This window comes from Microtus ochrogaster, unplaced genomic scaffold (assembly GCF_000317375.1).
Source record: "Microtus ochrogaster isolate Prairie Vole_2 unplaced genomic scaffold, MicOch1.0 UNK42, whole genome shotgun sequence".
NCBI classification, from domain to species: domain Eukaryota; kingdom Metazoa; phylum Chordata; class Mammalia; order Rodentia; family Cricetidae; genus Microtus; species Microtus ochrogaster.
This window is the reverse complement of record NW_004949140.1, coordinates 1501169-1520924: the sequence shown is the minus strand read 5'-3', so window position 1 is coordinate 1520924 and position 19756 is coordinate 1501169. Positions and strand designations below refer to the sequence as shown.

The following is a 19756-nucleotide window of genomic DNA, read 5'->3' as shown; positions in this document are numbered from 1 at the left end:
TCCATTTGCATGCAAAATTCAAGAAGTCATTGTTTTTTACTGCTGAGTAGTACTCTAATATGTATATATTCCATAAACCAGTAGTTAGTTTTTGATTTTACCCTAGGTCTCTGGGCTGTCTAATGTCTGGTTCTTGGTCACCCAAAGCAGTGTCAAGTATGATTTCTATCTCCTAGAGTGGGCCTTAAGTCAAATCAGATATTGCTTGGCTACTCCGACAAGCTTTGTGCCACCATTGCCCTAGCTTATTTGGTAGGCAGGACAGCATTATAGATCAAAGGTTTTGTGGATGGGTTGGATTTTATGTTTCTCCTTTGGTAGCCTGAAAAGCACCTTCCCATACCAAAGACATTAGAACGTAGGGGTAAAAGTTCTGTGTAGGCACCAGATTGACTTCATTATATTTAGTGAGTTGCATGGATGTTGTTTTCAACAAAGAGTCCTTGCTGTCTGTTTGAGAGGAGCAGTCTGTTGTCTTAGCAGTAGCCTTTATTGCTTGGGGATTTTCATGGGACCCCAAGAGATGGCTAGTTGGGACTCTGTCTCCCTCATTATTTCAAGTCTTCATCATTATTACCTTCGTATATTTTTAGGACTTTCCCACTGCACTAGGTTTCTATACCACCAAATGCCCCACAATTCTGTCTCTCTCTGCATTCCTTCCCTTAACCACATCTTCCCTCTTCCTCCCAACCTGTTCCTCCTGTTCCTGACCAGTCATCCTAAGTTAGGTAACCCAGATGCAGAAAGGTAGATATGATATGTATTCACTTATATGTGGATATTAACCATTAAATAAATGATAACCGAGCTATAATCTGTAGCCACAGAGAGGTTAGGTATAGAGGAAGGGACTAAGGGGGACATGGATATTCCTGGGAGGGGAAAATAGTATAGATTTTATGGGTGAACTGGGAGTGGGGAACATGTGTATTAAAAGTAAAATGTTCAAGTCCTATAATAGGGAAAGTATAAGCAACTATATTAGTCAACACAAGTAGAGCATAACTTCTACATGGATGACTAAAAACTGAATCATGAATTATACCTTTTACTAAAGTGTGTTTCTGATACTGTGATACAGACTAGAGAAACAACATGATATTGGGAAAGTAGGAACTTAGTTTTGTGTTTGAGTAAAGAACATTCCACCCTATAAGAAGATACTAAAGAGTGTCTCAAGTATCATTAACTTGATGATGCTGTCTTGTCACATACTTTATTTCTACTGCCATATCTTCCCAGCCTGACAGAGGTGTTATCAGAAGGATCTAGGGCTATATATAGTCAACTACTTTGATTTTCTTTCAGTGAAATTATAGTTGACTTATGTATATTTAGATTTTACTAAGAAACTTTCTGATTGACTTCATTTCCCTGGAGATCAGGTCCTTTGGCTGGTGCTATATGACCCCTTTTAACTTCTGACTTAGCAGCTTGCTACATTTCAAGTGCAAAGTCCAAAAGAGCTTTGGTAAGCTATATAAAATAGAAATCTAATCACTGCTTGGCAGTTTTTTTCAGTGTAAGAGTACTAACCAGGATCTTTGTAAATACTAATTAAAACAAATCAAATTGGGGGCCTAGAAAATTTTCATGTAATTTTTAATAGCTTAAATGAAGAAATTTTCCTTTAAATTATGTTGTAAAAGGCTTTTGATTTTCCAGGTAATAAACAGTTAGAGAATAATTAAATTAAAATACTTAAAATTGGTAGGATTGATGATGCTATGTGATAACTATTCTTAAAGATGATCTTTCAGATATTCATTATCTTGTCCAAGTAATCTTACTAAATAGTTTTGATTAGATCTTCTTTAGTTTAAACCTAGGCTGGAGCTGGAAAGATTGCTCAATGGTTAAGAGCACTGGCTGCTCTTCCAGAGGCCTTGAGTTCAATTCCCAGAAACCACACAGTGGCTCACAGCCATCTATAATGAGTTCTGGTACCCTTTTCTGGCATGCAGGCATACACAGAGGCAGAATGCTGTATACATAATAAATAAATAAATAAATAAATAAATAAATAAATAAATAAATCTTTTTTTGAAAAAAAAAGAATACTTGTTCTTAAAGAGAGCTCAGATTTGATTTCCAGCATGTACATTTGATTTATAGCTATTAGTCCTTCAGTTGCAGAGGATCAGACATGCACACAGTGCACATATATACATGCAGGAAAAACAATACACTTAAAAATATGTAAATAAATACATGTTCTTAATAAGTAGTTCCTTTTGTACAAGGCCTCTGACCTACACAAAGAACTACAGAAAACTAGGAAATACTGAGAGTGGGATAGTCTTCCCCAGGGAAAAACACACCAAGTGGTTATCCAATACTAAATGTTCAGCCCTGAAAGCCTACATACATACAAGTAACATCATATAGACTGAGCAGGTTATATTTAGGAATACATATTTATGTGCACATATGTATATAATAACTAATGAAAAAGATGCCATGAATTTGTAAGGACAAGTATGGCAGAGTTTGAGAGGAAGATAGGGGAAGGGAAAATGTTTTATTATAATCGTAAAGATAAAAGGAAAAAGCACTTCATTAAAAAAAGCAGGCTGGGCATAGTTGGCACACGCCTTTAATCTCAGCACTTGTGAGGCAGAGGCAGGTGAATCTCTATGAGTGCAGTTTGAGTTTGCTCTACACAGTGAATCCCAGACCAACCAGGGCTATATAGTAAGGTGCTATTTCAACAAATAAAACTTAAATCCAGAAATCAATTAAAGAATATATAAACCTAAGATGTATATATTATTATATATTTGCCAAAGGAAAACCAGAATATACATTATTCGACCTTCACTATTTAGCAGTGATTATTTAGTGCTGGACACCATTTGAGATATTGGATAAATAATGGTAGACTCAAGAAGCAATGTCCTCGTTCTTGTGGTCGTTGTGGTAGTTTGAATGTAATTGGCTCCCATAAACTCATAGGGAGTGGCACTAATAGAAGGTGTGGCTTTGTTGGAGTAGATATGGCCTTGTTGGAGGAAGTGTGTCACTGTGGGAGTGGGCTTTGGGGTTTCCTATGCTCAAGATATCACCCAGTGTCTCAATTGATTTCCTGTTGCCTTCTGATCAAGATATAGCCAGCACCAAGTCTGCCTGCATGCTGTCATGCTTCCTGCCGTGATGATAATGGATTGAACCTCTGAAACTGAAAGCAAGACACAATAATTAAATGCTTTCCTGTTGACAGAGGTTTCTCTCCCACCAGGTCCCCGAGCTGATTAGTCCCAAGAAATCATACAGGGTTCTACATTAGTTATAAACTGATTGGCCCATTAGCTCAGGCTTCTTATTAACTCTTATACCTTATATTAGCCCATAATTCTTATCTGTGTTAGCTATGTGGCTCCATACCATTTTTAGCAAGGTGGTCACATCTTGCTTCCTCTGAGGCTGGGTCACGGCTGCAGAAAGAACTTTCCTCTTCCTAGAATTCTCATTGCCCTGCCTCTACTTCCTGCCTGGTCCTCCTGCCTATACTCCCTGCCTGGCTACTGGCCAATCAACATTTATTTAAAATATAAGTGACAAGGTACAGACCATTGTCCCACAGCACTTTCTTTTATAAGAGTTGCCATGGTTATAGTGTCTCTTCACAGCAATAGAAACCCTAACTATAGACAGTTGTTATACTCTAATGGGACAGGAAGAAAAAAATTAAGCAAATAACAAAGTTCATTTCAGATTCTGAAAAATTACTTTAAGATGGTCAGTAAAAAGATCTAGAGAGATTGATTAGTGGGTAGGAGTGCTTACTGCTCTTACAGAGAGCTTAGGTGTGGTTCCCAGCACCCAGATGGTGGCTTTCAACCATTTATAATTTCTATTGCAGAGGATCTAAAACCTGCTCTTGATGGGCACTGTGGTCATGCAGTGTGCATAAATGCACACACACACACACACACACACACGTACATAAAATTAAATAAATAAACATGTTTTCATTTTTAAGTTAATTTTTATTTTTATTGAAAAAATTTTTATACAGTATATTCTGATCACAGCTTCCCTTCCCCCAAATCCTCCCAGATCCTCCCCACTTCCCCTACCTCCCTAACTCTATGAACTTTCTTTCTCTCTTTCTTTAGAAAACAAAAAACAAACCATAAAAAACAAAGTACAAACATATACACATACAACCGAAATCCATAAAAGCACAAAATTAGAAAACCATATTTATTATACAAGCAAAACAAAAATGTCCAAACAAAGCAATAGGAGTCAAAAAGTCTACAAAATACCACTGAGTTCAGTTTGGTTGGCCATTGACTGCTGAGCATAGAATCTGCCTTTATGTATACTAAATATCCCCATTGAGACTCCCATTTGGTAGAAAACTAATTTTTTGTGTGAGTGGTTGTTAATGCAATATAGCTTCTTGGGCTTTGGATGGGGTCTTTTTTATCTGTTTTTTATTGATATTTATTGAGCTCTACATTTTTTTCTGCTCCCCTCCCTCCATCAGTTCTGTTGTGTCTTGAAGACACTATTTCCTTGGTGTCCTCCCTCCATCCCCTCTGGCTCTTAGAATCTTTCTGCCTCCTTTTCTACATAGCCTTCCTGAGCCCTGAGGAGAAGGGCTTGATGAAGACATCCCATTTAAGACTGAGTGTTCCAAAATCTCTCACTCTCTCCACATTGTCTAGTTGTTGGTCTGTCTGTTAGTTACCATCTACTGCAAGAGGAAGCTTCTCTGGAGATTGCTGAGGGAAGCACTATTTATGGGTATACCAAAATTGCATTAGGCGTCATTTTATTGCTATGTTCCTTTAGCAATCCAATAGTATTTTGTTTTCCTTTACACCCATTCATAGCCACCTGAACAATGTTAGGCATGATTTCCATTTTGTGGAGTAGGTCTTAAATCCAATCAGAGAGTTGTTGGTTTCTCCCATGTTTGCACCACTACTGTCTAGTATATCTTGCAAGCAGGTCATCATTGTAGATCATGGGGTTTGTAGATGGTTACCTTTTTCCTGGTAGCGTGCAGAGTACCATAAACACTAGTCAGTAGGGGAAGGCTCTAATTAGGCACCAGCTCAAATTCTCCGTGTTCAGTAAGATGTGTAAGAATTGTCTTCAGCAATAGGACCTTGCCATCAGTTTGTGGAGAGCAACCAATAGCCTTGGCAATAGCCGATGTTTAGGAGCCCCTTTGGCCAATGATTCAACTAGATACAGCCCATTCCTGGCATTGTTTTCACTTGGTGATGAAAGATATCTAGTTGGGGCACTGTTTTCATGTGGCCTTTAGTGTTAGTTGTCCCTCCCCACATTCTCTCCTTACTGATCTCATCTCTCCTCTTCCTTGTTTAATCCTCCTGCTCCAAGCTCCCATACCTCTCCACTAATAGACACACATATACACATAAAACCAAATAAATATTTTCTAAACAATGGTCAGGCAAGCCTTCCATGACAAAAATGTCACTTGAACCCTAATAGCAAGGGTTTACTGAACCTAGGTATTGAGGGTGGCGATGAGATGTACATGAGCTATCAAGTGTGTAGGAAGAGGGCCACATCATGTTAAGCCCTCATGGGCTGTGAGAAAGTTTAGATGTTACCTGATACCTAAGATTCCATAGGGGAATGATCCTTGATCAGATTCTATAATAAAATTAATAGTATTCCCCCAAATATTGAGGAATCCAAAGAAACAAACTTGAGATTGAAAATGTTTCAAGGCTATAAAAGATTTCAGTAGAATATTTTACTCAATTATACTAAACAGTAATAATCTTTGGGTTCTGATAATTTTATAAGTGCTATCTTAATACATATATATATATATCCTATATGCCTTATATCACTTGTCTTTGAAAGTTATAGCTGCCTTCCTCTAACAAGCTCTGTGACAAAGAATTATGAATTGATATTTCATTATATCAGAAGTTGCATTTAAATTGCTATCCTTTTATAAATATAAAAAGCAAGGTTTATAAATATATGAAACGATTATTTTACTCTAGTAGCAATACAGTGTCTATGTCTACCTTTCTAACTTCCCACATGTTTGTATATATGTGCATATAAATGTATACATACATACACACACACATATATATGTATTTTTGGTGGGTTTAATTTTATTTATCTTTTTCCCCTGCTTTTTCGAGACAGGGTTTCTCTGTAGCTTTGGAGCCTGTCCTGGAACTAGGTCTTGTAGACCAGGCTGCCCTGGAACTTTCAGAGATCCGCCTGCCTCTGCCTCCCGAGTGCTGGGATTAAAGGTGTGCGCCACTACCGCCCGGCAATTTTATTCATCTTTTAGTGTTTTGGAAACCTTCATTTAACTTCTGATTTAATCTTGCTTCTTTTTATCTAAAGCATATAGAATTTAAAAATATTTTCAAAATATGCTTTTCTGTGTCATAAGATTTTTATTTTATATATTTATATAGTAATACTTTTGGAAAGTATTTTTAACACCTATTTATTTAGTGCGTATAAGTGTTTCGCCTGCATGCATAGCTGTGTACCCTTTGCTTGCCTAGTGTCAGCAGTGGCCAGAAGAGGGTATTAGATTATCCTGGAGGAATGGAAGTCACAGACTCTTGTGTTGTGAGTCACCATTTGGTTTCTAGGAATTGAACCTGTATCCTCTGGAAGAGCAGCTCAGTGTACATAATCACTGAGCCATCTCTTTAGCCTCAGGAAAATAGTTTTTCTAAAATAAGATTTATTTATTATGTATATTCTGCTTACATATATCCCATAGGCCAGTAGAGGGCACCAGATCTCATTACAGATGGTTGTGAGCCACCATGTGGTTGCTGGGAATTGAACTCAGGACCTCTGGAAGAACAGTCAGTGCTCTTAACCACTGAGCCACCTCTCCAGCCCGGAAAATATTTCTGATCCTAATGTTTTCTAGCCACAAAGATATTCTGAAATTCTTATCATCTATTAAATGTTTTAAATTTAAAATTATTATTATTATTACTGGGGGCACATACATGTTAATCTCAACTCTGGAGATCAGAGGACAACTTACAGGAGTTGGTTCTCCCCTTCCAGGCTGGGTGTTCCAGGGATTGAACTCAGGTTTTCAGGCTTGTGACAAGCTCTTTTGCCCTCTGAGTCATCTCACCAGCCCTCTATTAGATTTTAGTGTTAAAAAGATAAGCTGAGGGGTCTGGAGTAACCTGCTGCTCTTTCAGAAGTCCCACATTTAGATCCCAGCACCCCTGTGGCAGCTCGTAACTCTCTGCAACTCTAGTTCTGTGGGACCCAGTGGCTTCTGGCCTCTACAGGCATCCATATTGTGTATATGCACACACTCAGGCAGAATATCCATACATATAAAATAGAAATAAATATTTTTGAAAATTAGGCTCAATTTTTCATTTAAAAAATTACATATTTACTGCTTTTTATTTTTTTGCAAATCTAGTGTCATAGATGGTATACTATCTGTTGGTATTTTTTATGTTTCTTTTCTTTGTTTAGTATTATTTGTGTTTTAGTTTTAAACACAATCTCATGTCTTGTTTGATTTAAGAATGCTTTATTTCTTCCCTTGCATCCTTTTTGAGGAGACTTTTAAATAGAAGTCATCATTTGGTCTGTTTCTTTCCTTGTTTAAACAGGAAACAGAGAACACAGCACAAAAAGCTGGAAATGAGTCCCCTGTACAAGAGCTGAGACAAGATGTATCTAAAAAGGTTGGAAAGATATAATATCAAATTTAGTTTATAGAGGATATCAAATTTATACGATGCATTTAAGCTAGAATGTTTTCTGTATTGTTTCAGCATACTGTTCTGTACATCCTAATTGTTTTAGCATATGTTTGCATGACCAGCTTTGTGGTAGAAGACACATTGGCCTTTTTTAGAAGTCATGTCACCATCTACTTGGTAATTTATGCTTGAAACAGTTGTTTGTTTAATATGGCCTCTGAGTACTATGACACGGGCCTTTAGTCTCAGCACTTGGAAGTCAGGAGAAGGTGAATCTTTGAGATATATATAGTGAGTTCTAGGTCAACCAGGGCTACAAAGGGTGATTCTGTCTCAAACAATCAAAAACAATTAAACCAACAGCAAAATATTTATTGGTTTCTGAGTTCCAAATCTTGAGTTTACTATTAAAAGTTGCAGGTCCCAAGCCAGGCATGGTGTTGCACACATCTAATCCCAGCACTTAAGAGTTAGAGGCGGGTAGATCTTTATGAGTTTGAATCCAGCCTGGTTTACTTAGCGGGCTCCAGGACAGCCAGGGCTATATACTGAGACTCTATCAAATCATCAACAACAGCAACAACAAATAGAATTTACAGATACTGAAAGGCTCATAGTAGCAAATTATGTTATCTTTAGGAGTCAGAGATACCAGGAAGTCCTTACACTGATAGGATCCTTGAGGCCTTTTTAAATAATCAGTGCTGTGATGCTCCAGAAGTTAGTTTGCAAGAAGAGAGACTAAATGCAAGATACATATTTTGGGGCTGGGAGTGGGGAGATGTCTCAGTGGGTAAGAACATTTGCTGTTTAAGCATGGGGACTCGAGTTCAAATCCCCAGAATCTATGTTAAAAAAAAGCTATTCCTGACCACATATACTTGCATTTGGGGGTTCAGGGATGTAGACAGGTTGATTCCAACAGGAGTTTTCTGGCCTGCAAACCAGGAGGCAAAGCAGGTTCTATGGCAAATCCTGTCTCAAGAGAATAAGGTAGAGAATATGGACGAAGACACAATTATCCTTATCTAACCTCAGCCTGTAATACACACATTAGGACAATTAAAACAATAAGCATTGTAAAATGGGCCATTAGTAGTGTCAGCATGAATTCCAAGGAAAAAGATTTGTGTTCATTTATTTTTGAGTGTTTTTGTGTATTTCATGGGCCGTGAGCACTGTTAGAAAGCCAGTAAGTTTCTAGAGCCCAGCAAAACAGCTCCTTCTCTACTGCAGAGCTTCTCCATTAGTAGCTCTCTTCATGCTCCTTGTTGTGAAGGACCAGCCACTACTGTGTGCAGTGCAGGACTCTTCTACCTGCCTGGACACCAGTAGCATTCTCTCCATCCTTTCGTCATGACAACTGAAAGTGTCTCCACAGCTGGGATGGATTGGTGGCAAATTTGCTGTCAGTGGAACTACATACACTATTCTACCCTTACAAAATTTATAAATATAGCAGAATATGGATTTTAATGTTGATCATACCTTTTCTGTAAAAGAGGGGAAAAATCCCTTTAGGGAGAAGAGGTATTCTTGTATATTAGCATATAGAATAAAAATAGAGCTGGTTTTAAAAATCAGAAACCACAATTCTACAGTAGAGCAGTTTCTTTGATTCTTTTTTTTCTTGATGGTTCTCAACCGTTTGCATATATTTATTTTCTTCCCAGTTACAATGTAAATAGAACTTTTATTCTTACCATGCTTATATGTGCTTCATATTTCATTACTATGTTTCTCTCAAACGTTTTAAGTTATATTCAGTCATTTTTATTGTTGAAACTTGTTGATTTTTTTGCCATTTTTTTCTCGTCTTCCTCCTTCTTCAGCCACTCAAGTGCTAGGATTATAGACATTCATCACCTCCATAGTTTTTAATTTCACCCCTTTAAAAATCAGTTACCTACTTCCAATTTATCCTGTCTATAGTGATTTGAAGGAGAATTTAAATAGAAACCAAAGAAGTAGTGAGAAAATTCTGTTGGACAGAAAGTGAGGTTTAACAATCTTTTAAAGTTTTAGCCTTTTAAGATGAGTTAAGCATTAATTGTTAAAGGACCATAGGAATATAATACCAACTACGTGCTCAGGAGTATCTTACATTTAGAAGAGGAATTTGAGTAAACATGGTGGTACAAATTTCTTCTTTTTTTTTTTTAGAGGAAATTCGTGATGGTATGTTTATTTCACAAAATAGTAGTAATAGGGCACCCTTGCAATCTGTGAGTCCCCCACAGCCTTGGATACTTGGCCGCATTTACAGGAACAGATCTCTTTCTGTGATGGGAGCCTTAAATGTGACCAGAAATCCATTAGTGGCCTCCATTACATTTGTGCCAGTATTGGAGTCAAAGACACATACCATACCAGTCATTTTTGTAGTTTACAGGGTTCAAAGCAGGGTAAGACTGTTCATCATCACCCAGCCAGCAGCCCAAATAACACCTTCTACTGTTAGGAGAACTTTCTAACAGGGAAAACACTTTCTGATCAGTACCAAGGTGATTTCTCCTTGTTCTGTGACCAGTGTGTGTGATATCTTGCTGTTAAGTTCTGGTGGGCAACCAGGAGAATGAATGTCACAATTGTCTTTCTGGCCAGGCTTTTATCACAGAGTATATATATATGGCAAAGAGTGAAGTACATTAGAACATATAATATAATATATTATATTGTGATATATAATATATTATATAGCTCCAGCTACTATCAATTAATGAAATCTATTCCTGATTTTATTTTTTTTTATTTTTTTTTAAATTTATTTATTTATTAAGGATTTCTGCCTCCTCCCCGCCACCACCTCCCATTTCCCTCCCCCTCCCCCGATCAAGTCCTTCTCCCTCATCAGCTTGAAGAGCAATCAGGGTTCCCTGACCTGTGGGAAGTCCAAGGACCGCGGTGGTACAAATTTCTAACCGCAGCACTTAGGTTGTAGAGGAAAAGAATCAGAATCAGGATCTCCCTCCGGCTACATCAGGAGTTTGAAGCCAGCCTGTATACACCCATATGTAAAAAAGAAAATCAGGAAATTGGATGAAAATAAATTTAATAAATGTTGTACCAAATTTACAAAATATTATAAAAACCCAATGAGAAACAATCTCCTATTGGACAGTAGGAACAGACATAACTTTATGGGGAAAGTAGCCTGTGAGCTGATTTTTGATGAACGTATAAAATTTTGGCAGGCAGAGATAAAAGAGGAAAGACATCACAATGGCTTAGAGATGGGGAATGTGCAGAATGTTTGAGGATGAGGCTAATAAATCCAAGTTATGAGAATGTCATACTGAAATATCTGGGTTTCATTTTATATCACTCAGAAAACAGTGAGCTTTTGATGTATAAAGAGTAGCAGCAGCAACATCTCTTTGTTGCTTTTAGTTCTATTTTTTTACCCATTGCATTGTTTAAAATCCATTTAAAAATGACAGTGAGAGACCATAAATAGGTATGAAAGGTGTGTATCATCAGCAGACTGAAGAGCGTGGCTTATTCTCCAGGAACTGCTGGTGTGTTGTGAGGAAAGTGAATGTGCCGAGCTAGCCTGTGTAGTCTGTGTGTTGTGTTGTCTGTGCTGTAGTGAATGGTGCGGTCAGAGAAGAGGGAGACCAGAACAGACGAGGGAAGACAACATTTTCAGCCTCATCTTGACACCTTATTTTTATAGCATGAACCTGTCTGTGACACACAGTGATCATGTCAAACCTTTGTAATAACCTTGCTCTTACTGTGGCTCTTCCCCATCCCTTGTTTTCTTCTGCACATAGACATAGGTGGCTAACAAGCCTGAAAGCCCCTTTTTCCATTATTTTCCCCTTATTTGTAAACTTGTTTTCATCTTTTATTTCTATATTCTATCATCTATTGCTGACAATTAAGTATTCTTTTTTCCCTATCCAAAGTATTATGTGGAAGATTACCTGGGTTTTAAGTTTGGACATTTTTGTTTACTATGTAGCATTTGGGGGAAATTTCTTAATGGTTTTCCCTCAGATCCTTCTTCTGAAAAAAAAAATAAAACAGAAAAAAAAGATAATCTAGCTATCTAATAAGACCATCACAGGGTAAAGTATACTGGATGTGATACACAGAAAGCTTTCTTTTCTTTCATCTCTAGAACTTGAGAAGTTTATTCTGTTAGCTTTCTCTCCTGTGGCTAACTTCCCTTCAGCTTAGAAAAATGCTGGGTCACTTTTTTTTGAAGTTTTTTTTTTTCTATTTACAGCCAAGCCCTCCTCCCCAACCCCCTGGTACTAAAGATCAAACCAAGGGCCTAGTAAATGCTAGGCAACCAACCAGGCGATGTAATTTTTAAGAATTATATTGTACCCAGCTGACTCTATGTCTTCACGTTTTAGTCATTCTTTAGTTCTTTGAGAACTGCTTATGTGTTCTGAAAATATTCACCTTTCCCCAGTTCCTCCCAAATTCACCCCTTTACTTCCCCTTCAAACATTGTGTCTTCGCCCTTTTCAAAACCTATCAAAACCTATTTGTTTTGCCCATATATTCTTGGACGTGTGGTCTTCCACTAGAGCATGGTCAACTTACCAGGGGTCACACTCTTGAGAAAACTGACTCTCTCTCTTCACACAGTTATCAATTGCCAGAAGCTTCTAGGCTAGGGGTGGAGCTTTGTGCCCACAACCTCTCTTTATGCTAGGATTTGGTCTAATGTGAGCTTGCACGGGTCTTATACACACATGGTGTCACAGCCTCTGTGAGTTCACACTTCATTTGCTCTGCTGTATGCTGCAGTTAGTTTCCTTGTAGTCATTTACTGCCTCTGGCTTACACTCTTTCCACTTCCTCTTCCGCAGTGACCTCTGTTACTCATTTTCACATACATTGTTATCTGACTTCTGTTACCACTAAAGTCGTTAATGTTGATTAAATACCAAATGTGATAAACGTTGTAAACCTTAGTTAATATATGTGGTAAAATGAGGAAATTTCTAGTACTAAAATTTTTTAAGATAGTGAAAAACTATTACTTGCAATATACTGGGAAATCAGGGGTAAATCTTACTGAACAGGAATAACAGCCAGTTTTACTAGTATGGATTTGTAACAAAGCTGATCAGGGCAGGTCTGCAACATATTCCATTAACTTACAGGAGCTGGGGAATTGAAAAAGCAGAATTCAGGTTTGGTATGAGTGGATCAGGGAATTTAATGTGTTAGTAATGCCAAGACTGTATAGAAGATATATTTTCTTCTAAATAGTACTTGAAGACATAGACCCCTGTGCATATTTTTCACTTCGATGTAAGAAATAGGAGTGGGAGCAGTGTGGGCTGGATGTTAGAGCTCTATTCATAGACTCCCCCCCCCAGAGTCTGAAGAATGAAGCCTTATAATTAATTCAAGTGTGTTTATTACCTTGCATCTGTCAACTTTTCTGATGTAGTCTTGAGTTCAGACTGCAGCAAGTTCAATTCTAATCCTAGGTGGATTTTGTTTCCGTGATTTTGTTAACTAGAGACAGCAGGGGGTTCTTGCAACTAGTTTGGCATAACTATGTAAATAAACTCTTGACATTTGAAGTCTTCATGAGGAGATATATGGCTTCATTTTACAGGGTTCATTGAACTTTTGTCATGATATAATAACACAGATTCCCTATTACAGCGTATACGTGTATAGATTCTGGAAGCAAACTTCAAGGACTTAATACCATTTTTATCACTGACTAACTCGAAAACATTGGACAAATCACTTGGTCCATGTATGCTTTAGTTCCTTCATTTGTAAAATTATGACAATAGGAGCAAATCTTTATACATTTGTGTAAAGATTAAAATCAATAAAGTGTTACAGACATTGCCTGTCATATATATTGAATTAGCTATTACTTTGTTGTAAATAACTTCATTATTTTTAAAACTGCATTTTAACCTTTCATTAGATAATTGAAAGTATTATTGAGGAAAGTCAGAAAGTACTACAATCAGAAGATGACTCTTTGGATTCCAAAGGGAGAGGACTCTCTGATCAGGCTACTGCCAGTTCTTCTGTGGCTGAGACAGACTTTAGTGACATACCTGGACTATTATCCATAGAGCATGAATTACAGCATGACTCTGAAAAGGCAGACAGTCCAACTGTATTTGAAGAAGCTGAATTAGAAGCACAAAGATGTTTTCCTTCCGAGGACTCCAGTGAGAAGACTGTAGACGAAACTGCTAATGTAGCTGAAGGAAGTTCAGCTGAGCAGCTTGATGTTTCTGAACTGGAAACCGAAATACTGAGCAAGGAAGCAATGGAAGTCAAAGAAAGCCATATTCTAGATCCTGCGTCCTCAGATTCTTTGTCTGCTAAAGATTTTGCTGCTGCGGAAGAAGTGGCTCCCGCCAAACCCCCAAGGCACCTTACTCCAGAACCTGATATAGTAGCCAGTACAAAGAAGCCTGTTCCTGCACGCCCACCACCACCAACTAATTTCCCACCTTCTAGACCCCCACCTCCAACCCGACCTGCACCACCACCAAGAAAAAAGAAAAGTGAATTGGAGCTTGAGGCTCTTAAAACACCTGATCTGGATGGCAAGTATTAACTGAGAAATATTTTGGTTGTGAAATATGAGAGTTAAAACTAACTTTTCTGCTTTGGGTTGGGAAGAAGTAAGATAGGGTCGTTTTATATCATCCAGACTAGCATGTAACTGGGCTGTCCTTGAATTTGTGGAGATCTTCTGCCTCTACTTGTTGAGTATAGGCATTTGTTATGATTCTCAGCTAACTTTTCTGCTTTTGCTTCAATTTGTGCTAAAGAATAACTGCTGTGATAACTAGGATATATAAATTCTTTCTTGAATAAGTTGACAAAAGCTGAAAGGTATTATACTGGCCATAAGTTAAAATAATATTACTGAGTATTTTCAGACTCTAGACTTTTACATTTTTTTAACCCTCTAAGAATTGATATGGAAGTGGTAGGAAGAAAATGGGAGTGAAAGACTTAAAACAGCAGAAATTTAAATGCTAATCTTTGAATGTATAAACTGTGCAGTCTTGAAGAAGTTAAATAATTCATTTGAGCCATTGTTTTTAATAAACAAAAATAATAAAAGCCACTGTTCTCATAGGTTTGTTATAAGAATTAAATAAAGGTTAAAAATACTTCTTTATTTGTGTGTACGTATAAAATTGTTGGTATTATTCTTCTGTTATTAATATCTTCATTATCATTATTATTACTATTATTATTTTTATTATCATTGCAGTACCCAAAGACAACATTACATCTGATTCTCTCCTTACTGCAAATGTGGCTTCAGAGAGTACAGTTAGAGATTCTCAGCCTTCTCTTGATTTGGCAAGTGCTACAAGTGGAGATAAAATAGTTACTGCCCAGGTTGGTGAATTACTATTATATTGGGTATAGGCTAATTCAAGCTTCATATAACTAGCTGACTGAGTTACTGAAACCCTCTTTCTTCTCTAGGCCAAATATTTCTTTGTCTCCCATGCCTGACCACCTCACTTCCCTTTCTGGCTTGGCTACTAACTAGTTCAGTGAGCTAGCTAGCTATTTAGCATCTGATTCTTAGATGTGCCCTATTGATAAAACATGGGAAAAGTATTCACCTTGAAAGTTTTCTGCGAAAATGAAATGTGCTAATATATGCCAAGTGTGTGGCATGTTATAGGTATTTTTAAAACCAGCTGCTTCTATTTTTAATAAGTTCCTTTTCCTAGATATAAAACACTTCATGTACTAGGCTATACAAAAAAAACTGCATAGCATTTTACCACAGCCAAATTCTGGAACTCGGGGTAATTTATGTAGTAGCTGAGGTGAGGAGGGTCAGCAGACCTGGAAATGTGACATTACCATCTTGTTATAACAATACAGTAGAGGTCATAAGCGGTCTCTTTTTGTAGAACCAACATGGTGTTTGTCTTTTTAAAGCATTGATTTTTTTTTTACTCTAGAAGAATATGCAGCAACAACTATATGTGAATTTTTAACATATTGTTGTCTAGCTCTTTATATAAACAGAAGTCTTCAGCAGTATCCACATATGGCTTGAATTAATTGCAATCCTAGTAGAGAACTGTTGCTTTGAATGGGCTCAAATAAAATATTTGTGATACTACTAAGGCACTATTTCATGGGAAACAGTAATTTTGGTGTCTAATATCTTTCAACATGTAGAGAATAATAAAGGACTAAAATGGAATCATTAATTTAAATTTTCAGTAGGCTCTATTTTCTGATGTGTGGAATTTTGTAGAAGTGTGCATGGTAATGAATAATTAAAATTTATAGAAATTCATTTAGTCTGTTTGTACAATTATAATTTTAGGAAAATGGAAAAGCACCTGATTTGCAGACGGTAGCAGGGGAAGTGATGGGCCCTCAGAGACCTAGATCCAACTCTGGGAGAGAGCTTACTGATGAGGTAGAATTTAATTGTTTTGTTCTTAAAAGCATAAAATGTAAAAATCATAATGAGAAAATGCGAAAGTTCTAGAGATGGGTTGTGGTGCTGGCTGCATAGCAATGTAAGAGTACATAGCGGCTTTACACTGCACCTAAAGATAGTTAACACACTCTTGTTTCATGTTGCATATGACTTACTGCATTTTTAAATTGAAATTTCACATTTGTACATATTTATGGGTTGTAATGTGATGGTTTGATAAATTGATACAGTATATAATGACTAAATCCAGGAAATCAGTATTTCCATCTTTTTGAACATCATTTGAATACCAGGAACACTGAACTTGTTTAGTAATTTTGACATGTATAATGAGTTACTTTTAGGCCAAAATCACTAAAATTAAGAGTATTTTAGGTTTGGGATTTTATTTATATACTAAAGTTTGACTCTCTGATGGAAACCTGCCATTTCACAAAGATATGTAGTGGAATACTTACATTCAAAGCAGAATCTAAGACAGACTGATTGCAAAGCAGGCCTATAATCTCCAGCACTCAGGACACTGAGGTAGGAGGGTCACAAGTTCAGGATCTACTTGGACTACAGAGTAAGTTCAAGGCGAGCCTGGTAACTTTCTGAGACATTAAATCAAAAAGAAAAAGGCAAAGCCATCTGGGCCTGTAACTCAGTTGTGTTTGCTAGCATTCATAAAGTCATAGGTTCCATTCCCAGTACCACATGCGCACACACATCCATCACAAAAGCACGATCTGTATTTTATAAAAGATGAGCTTTAAAATAATCCTAGTAGTTCAGATGCTTTTTTAACATTTACTTGTGTGCATGCACGCGTGTGTGTACTTATGGGTACATGCATGCCACAGTACAAATACGAACGTCGAAGGATAATTTGTAAGACTTGGATCTCTCCTTCTACTGTGTAAGTCCTTTGGATTGAACTCGGGCCATCTGCTGAGCCATTTCCCTAACTCTATAATGGTTTCTTATTTTTGAACTTTAGAATGGGGAGCTAGCGAGATGGCCCTGCAGCTAAAAGCAATGGTTGTTCTTCTAAAGGACCCAGGTTGGATTTCTAGAACACACATGATTACAGCTGTCTGTAACTCCAGTTCCAGGGGATCTAATGCCCTCTTCTGGCCTCCATCGGAATTATGTACATGTGGTGCACAGACATACATGCCGGCAAAACACCATACACAGAAAATAAAAATAATTTCAATTCCTTGAAGGCCAACGATAGCAGATCATTAGTTTGAGGTCATCCTGACTAACATAACTAGACCCTTTCTCAAATGTGTTAAAATAATACATTTTTCTAAATTATACTTTGGAAAACAGTTCAACAGACCCTTTCTCAAATGTTCAAATAAAATAATACATTTTTCTAAATTATACCTTGGAAAACAGTTTAACTTTTCTTAAAATGTTAATATTACCATGACCCAGCAGTTCCATTTTTTTATACTAAAGAAAAATGGAAACATATTCACACACAAATGTACAAGATATTCAAAGCAGCATTATTTATAATTGCTAAAAATGGAAACAGCACAAACATGTATGATGGATGAATCCTTAAATAAAATGTAGTATTCCCATTCAATAGTATATTTTTTCAGCAATTAAAAAGGAAAACGATATTGGTATTTGGATAAACCTTAAAAATAGCATGCTAAATGAAAGAATCAAGATGCATTGTATGTTAGTGTGTGTGTGTGTGTGTGCGTGCGTGCATTATACATATATTTTTTGAGTGAATTTATGAAATGTCCTGAATAAACAAATCAATACAGACAGAAAGTAGATTAGTAATTACCAGAGACTAAGAAATAATTAAATGGGATTGACAGCTAATGTGCAACTGATTTCCTTTATGAGCAATCAAATATTATAATTTAATCATAAATTAAGAACTATAGATGTGTTATTAACCATTGAATTGCATGTTTTAAGGGATAATATTTTATGGTATGAGAATTATATCTCAGCATAAATGTTTAAGTTTATTGTGCCCAGTAGTGACTATCTAGAAAATCCTTAACATTTTGAGAATTTTGTAAACTCAAAAAAGATAATTAAAGGCTGGAGAGATGGCTCAACAGTTAAGAGTACTACTGTTCTTCCAGAGGACCTGTGTTTGAGTCCCAGAACCACAATCCGCAACTACCTGTAACACCAGCTCCAAGTGGTCCAATACCTCTGGCCTCTGTGCACAACATACATATATGCACATAATTAAAACTAATATAAAAATTTAAAGATAATTAAGTTGAAAGTCATCTGGGTGTTATTTTTTGCCTCTAGGAAATTTTAGCCAGTGTAATGATTAAGAACCTGGATACTGGAGAAGAAATACCTCTAAGTCTTGCTGAAGAGAAGTTGCCAACAGGTATTAATCCTCTCACTCTACACATCATGAGAAGGACAAAGGAGTATGTAAGGTATGATTTAATGTTATTTAACTTTTTTGAACTACAACCGTCCCTCTTTAGTTAAACTCAGTCCTCTGTTTTCATCTAAAAGTAAAATCAGCTTGAGTATGCATTATTTACCTTTGATCTTTGCCTCTGATTATTGACATACCATGTAGTTACTTGTGGAAATTATTCTAAATCTTAAATCTCATACTATTTAGTTTCTTGTCATTTAAAATGATTTATGCTGGAGACAGAATCAAAACATTAAGACTAAAAAGCCATATGTGTGAGGATCATTTAGTACTCTAAAATTTTGCTTTGTAAGTATTTGAAAACTGCTTTAGAGCAAAATGATTGATTTTCATTATGAGATGTAATGAGGGCCTAAGGAATAAGTTCTAGAAGAGCAAAGACCTTTTATTAAATTTAATATATGTTGTGCCTGGTAGACCAAGAAAAAGCTATCTACAGGTTATTTTATTGTTGATATACACAGACTTCATATAGTAGGATTTTTATAAGCTATTAAATTGCATTCATTTAAATTTTGCAAATTGCATCTTGCTTTAAGATTCCAGTCTTTACTCTTGGAAACTATTTAGTAATTCTCAGGTTATTCATTAATTTGAAGTTATATAAGCATATCAAGATAGTTTTTCTTATTCTGATTAGTTGCTGCATAGTAAACATAAAATGATATTTTTGAGAAGAGAAATGGCTTCTTTTAAAATGACTCACCCTTCTTGTAGCAATGACGCCACACAGTCTGATGATGAAGAAAAGTTGCAGTCACAACAAACAGATACTGACGGTGGACGGTTAAAGCAGAAAACGTGAGTCACTACTCTACACACCTTTTCTTCTTTTTAAGTATTTACTAGAAAAGTAAAAAAAAATTCCATGCTTTTTTAATCAAAAAAAAATGTAATATAAAAACTGTAATACCAGATTGTTCTTAGCCACTTTTTACATTACAGTAAAACAGACCCTTTAAAGAGATTTGTCTGCTAAAATCAGAGTTCCACTCAGGAAATTCGGGGTCAACCTACCCCTGGACCCAGCAATACCACTCTTGGGAATTTACCCAAGAGATGCCCGATCATATGACAAGGGCATTTGTTCAACTATGTTCATAGCAGCATTATTTGTAATAGCCAGAACCTGGAAACAACCTAGATGTCCTTCAATGGAAGAATGGA

The 19756-nt window shown here is 36.6% G+C and overlaps 1 protein-coding gene across 6 annotated transcripts in view; it reads left to right on the top strand.

Moving 5' to 3' along the window:
- Positions 1–19756, top strand: part of Wdr44 (WD repeat domain 44) — a 117689-nt gene that overhangs the window by 54020 nt on the left and 43913 nt on the right. For 3 of the 6 annotated variants that reach the window (XM_005368908.3, XM_013354385.2, XM_005368907.2), the window contains 6 exons: positions 7626–7700; positions 13636–14272; positions 14953–15083; positions 16039–16134; positions 18445–18581; positions 19307–19390. In XM_005368908.3, coding sequence (XP_005368965.1) covers positions 7626–7700; positions 13636–14272; positions 14953–15083; positions 16039–16134; positions 18445–18581; positions 19307–19390 — 1160 coding nt within the window. The remainder of the gene's footprint in view (positions 1–7625; positions 7701–13635; positions 14273–14952; positions 15084–16038; positions 16135–18444; positions 18582–19306; positions 19391–19756) is intronic. The other 3 variants (XM_026790144.1, XM_013354387.2, XM_013354386.2) reach the window with 1 other exon arrangement.